A 4,878-nucleotide genomic window follows, 5' to 3' on the forward strand; every position below is an offset into this window, starting at 1 on the left:
AACTGGGCCCTTTCATATTTCATTCTTGCAAACCCACTGACCTCTTCCAGCTAATACAGAAGATGAAGTATCACTTCCTTGTGCTACAGGCTTTTTGGAATATTTTTGTCTGCTGACCACAGTGCTTCATTCCTGCATACACAGCAGTAATGCAAGGTTTAAGTTAATCCTTGCTATCCCACTGCTATCAGACTCCAGTACCAGAAAAGCACTCTTGGCCTTGTGATCTAATTTGTTATGATCTTACACTATCATTTACCTACACAGCACTTTGTCAGCAGTGTTTGTACTTTGCTACTGTTCTAGCTGAAAGCACTGCAAAACGGTTTCATCTATATGAACAGTAAGCAAGACACGATTTTCACTGCAGGTGACAATATAAACCAATGCCTCTGCTGTTATTTTTTCAATAAGTTTCCTCAATTTGTCATGAGCGCACATGGCTGTTTTGTACTGAGAACAGCACAAAGGGATTTTGAGAAGTGCGGTGCCCCAGATTGTATGCAAGTGAAACGCGCAATGCAATATGAGCGTCAATATAATATTATCTAAATGTACGTGCTGTAATACTGTACAAGGAATTTTAAATGCTTCATTAACTTTATTTGACAAAAATAAATATCAAAGAGTTGTATCAAATATTCTCACTAGATAATGTACAGTATTTACAGTACTTTACACATTTACACTTTATACATGACAAATATAGGCAGTATGCTAAAATACAACATTTCAGTCATCCGCTCCATGCAATTGAGAATACAGTGCATTCAGTAAATCCCTTTATACCAGGAGATCTCATTTTACATCTATAACTTACAACATCACATCCTCTGCTTCCGAATACTTTTTAAATTACATAAAAATTATTTAAGATACATGGGCACCCAGCTGCATGACTTGTAAATATTAGTGTCTGTCATTGATGTTTTTCATCAAAGGAGATGATTGGGTAACCATGCTTCAATACATGTCTCCAACTCTTTAGATGAATTGAAATACAGAAAGTGCAGAGTAGCAATGTGTAAAGGGATCATCTTCAGCACCCAAGTGGCCGTCCCCCAATTACGCAGTCATCATATGAGAAAGGAACCTGGGAAAATAAGGAATTGCACATGAGCAACAAATTTGGTGGCAAACATATTTCACCTCATATTATATAAGACAATGGTTTTAGTCCATACAAATTTAGTCGTCCACATTATCAGCTACCAAAATGTGTGTTTTAAACATTGCACAGATAATAATCTTCCAGCTCACTCACCTCCCAGTCAGAAGATTCATAATCCCACATCTGATTATCTTCATAGAAAATGTGCAGAGATGGATCTGTCACATTGATAAGTTCCTTCTGTATCGTCAGATTATCCCGTCCCAAGGTCAGATGGTAGGGCGCACAGTCATTGTACATTAGGACATTGGGATCTGCTCCACACTGCACCAGCAGTGACACCATTTCAGCATCCTGCTCCTCCACTGCAAGATGAAGCGAAGTCCTGCCACTGGATGGCTCCTGAGGGGGGAAAGCAGAGCTTGTGGTTAGGGACATGCAAGGGAAAAGTGACCGGTTATCAGCCATCAAAGCAAAAGCTGCCAATTCGAAAGAAATCAATCAAGTTACCTGCGCATTAATATCAGCTCCTAGCTGTATTAAGTATTTCACCATATGGGGAAGTCTGTTCTTCACTGCCAAATGCAAACAGGTAAGACCTGAAATTGAAAAACATGGAAATATTTCAAATATTGCAACCAACCAGTATTCAAAGATGTTAAATCTCATGAAAATTCCATATTATTGCCAAAACAAGGACTGTATAAAATAGCAAATGATTTTGTTTAGAATTATCCAATGTTATTTTGTGTCAATTTCCAACTTACAGATATCAAATTGAATGAGAAATTAGTATTCCTAGTGGACCTGTAGAAATAATAGATAACTGTACCATTGTAGTTCTTGCTATCCAGGAGGCTCTGGATATCACGTCTTGTGCAGAACTCATTGATGATGTTCACACACGCAAACAAATTCATCTCGCAAGCGATGTGCAGAGGTGTGTTGCCACTAATGTCCCTCTGTCCCAGGTCTCCTCCGACCCAAAGCAAAGACTGCAGCACATCAGTCTGTTGTGTGATCACTGCCAGATGCATGGCACTCTGGGAAAATGGAAAAAAAGAGAGAACAATTCCAGTTAGAGTGCTGAATGGAAAACGTCAGAGCGGGAAAACTGAGCGTGACGTCTTTGTTCCATTTGTCAGTTAAATACACCTGGGACTTCCCAGCCTCAGGAAACCACCCTTTTCACCCGCGCCTCGGTTCTTTACAACAATCTACACCCAGCTTCTAAGCAATCTAATTTACAATAGAGCATAAAAAGGCTGCTAATATTATTACCAAAAAAAGCATAAACTTGCAAACAGAAAGATCATAGCTACCTGTTTCAGGTTATTCTGGCGGTGGAGATACTGATCTCCATCCTGGATATTTTTGAGGATCTGGAGAGCAACGTCTTTGGCAGTATGGATGATGGCCAGATGCAGGAACCTAAGACAAGGAAAATGCCACGTTAAAACTTGCTGTTCGGGCCTCGGCTGCAGCGACGCACCGTAACTCACGGCAAGAGACGGAACTCTCCAGGATTGCGCAAGCTCGGTTTTTTTTGGGTACTTTCCACACTGTTAAATATTTATCAGTTAACCAGAGGTTGGCCACCTGCCAGGGACTTTCCAAGCTTAGACAGGAACTGCACCGCCCAGCGCCTCGACAGAACATGGTGTTCTCAACAATTTCTTAATCAGATCCTTTCTTCAACCCCCAACCCCAGCAGAAACTTCTGCACGGACATTTTAATCTGACTAAAAATTAAGTTGGAATAAAACTCTCATAAATTAAGCATAAATTTTCCAATCTGATTTGAACTCTACATTTTATCACTTTACGCGCTAGTTACAATGTTGAGTTATTCGACTAGGCATGTTTTTTTTTCTCCCCAGCGAGAACTTCTTTACGGATGCACTTTTAGAATGCAAGGTTTTTTTTGAATAAGATGCATTTGCATTCCCCTTTTTATAAAACCAGGAAAAAAATGCAAACTAATTAAAGTAACAGCTTCCAAACGACTTACGTGTCTCCGTCCTCCGAGACGAAGTCTTTCCAAGACTGGGGTGTCTCGGGCTTGTCGGTCAGGCTGAGTTCCCTGATCTCCCGCAACACCTCCTCATCCTTCTCATTCATGGAGCCGATACCACTGTCACAACGCTCCTCGTACAGCCCGGCCAGTTTGCCGTTGGCCCCGCTCTGCCCCGCTCCGCTCGCAGCGTCCAGCTTGCCCTTCCCACCGTAGTGCTGATCCAAGCCATCGATGCAATTGTTAAATAAAACGTAGTCGGCCATGCTTCAAACACAAGGAAAAGTTTTCCCCGCGAAAGAGGGACACACGGGGTGAGAAATTAAAAAAAAAACAAAACCCACAAAAATCGAGTATCTCCCAGGCCAGCGAGCTCGACCGTCGCGTTTGAGCTGCTGGTCGACGCTGCAACAGATTTAAAACTTCGCATTTCGGGGATTTTTCTGGGCGGGGTTACTTGTCTCCGCCTTCTGCTCGAGTCACGAAAAGCCTCTGTGCTTTTCGCTGGGAAATTCCGGAGGATAGCAAGTACATACAATTAAATAGAGAACTTAGTGTGCCGAGTGGGGAAATGAGGGAAAATACCCACGGTTGGAGCGTGCAGTCCACTGAGCAACGGGAAGCTCCACCGAGTAATGGGCAGAGTGTTCAAGAATCCTTTCCCACCAGTATGGGGTGTGCTGTGATGCATTACTTAGTAATCATCCACATATTCACGGGGTACTTTTATTGGGGTAATAATTTGCAGAGTTTTCCCCCTTTTTCGAGGTGAACTTCTGGTGGAGTAACGGAACACTTTGGAAGCTGTGTGAAAATTTTGGGAAACCCCCAATCGTTAGCGTATTTTGTGCGCGGGAACATCCCGACTTCCGAAGGGGTTTTGGCGTTCAAAGTCTGCATATCCTCTCCCGTGGAAAGTATGCATGGGAGGGGGGAGTTTAAGCGAAGGTGGTTTTGAAACAAATGACCTTTGGTTATTCTGCTCTTTTTTTAGAGCAATGGGAATGTGGGAGTGCTAGAAATGAAATCAGAATGCTAATAGTTGTATTCTGCAGATTGCTTCCGCTACAAAACATTCCATGAACTAGCCGGAGAGATCCTGAAGTAAGTTCACAACTTCCCGCCTAATATCAAACTCCACTGCACTGCTCAGCAAGGCCTCCAGTGTTTCTCCTCAAATAGGCCTCAACACAAAAGCAATGGTGCAGCAGTTTGCAATATCAAAATTAAGTTTTTTTTATTATTATCACTTAATATTAGAAAATAATGCTATCATGAAAACAAAAAAAAGATGCAATCTTCTTTACATTGCAATAAGAACTATCACCACACATTAAATAAAATACATATTGTAAATTATGGCCAGCAGTTACTGGTGTAATTAACACAATTTAAATGGATCTTTGAAGGAGAAAGAAAACCCTTCCTTATACCCGTTTTCCAGAGTATTTTTCCCCAAAGATAGAAACAAAGGGAAATACAAAAGACCCACCAGTTACCTGTTTGATAAATGTTCCACGGGTAGGATGCCAAGCTCTATGTATCCACTAGCAATGTACAGTTCTCACTTACACCAACTCCCCCGTGACTTTCCACTTCGGAAGGGCCACACTGATTAGCTGATATCCAGTACTGGACATCTGTGACATCCTGAAATTAAACACTGAGTAATTGGAGGCTCCTTCCTTCTGCCTCCATCCCACATTCTACTCTCTAATCATCGATTCTATCTTCCTCACTTGTCCAGTCTCAA

The 4,878-nt window shown here is 41.8% G+C and overlaps 1 protein-coding gene across 1 annotated transcript; it reads right to left on the minus strand.

The window, feature by feature from the left end:
- Window positions 1–555: 555 nt before the first annotated feature.
- Window positions 556–3,544, minus strand: nfkbiab (nuclear factor of kappa light polypeptide gene enhancer in B-cells inhibitor, alpha b). Its single transcript, XM_063067591.1, has 6 exons — window positions 3,123–3,544; window positions 2,434–2,542; window positions 1,944–2,154; window positions 1,622–1,710; window positions 1,265–1,513; window positions 556–1,093 (listed from the first exon to the last, which is right to left on the minus strand). The coding sequence occupies exons 1-6, from the start codon at window positions 3,389–3,391 to the stop codon at window positions 1,040–1,042; spliced, it is 981 nt and encodes a 326-aa protein (XP_062923661.1). The 5' UTR covers window positions 3,392–3,544; the 3' UTR covers window positions 556–1,039.
- Between the last annotated feature and the right edge of the window lie 1,334 nt (window positions 3,545–4,878).

This window comes from Mobula hypostoma, chromosome 1 (assembly GCF_963921235.1).
Source record: "Mobula hypostoma chromosome 1, sMobHyp1.1, whole genome shotgun sequence".
In the NCBI taxonomy this organism is placed as follows: Eukaryota; Metazoa; Chordata; class Chondrichthyes; order Myliobatiformes; family Myliobatidae; genus Mobula; species Mobula hypostoma.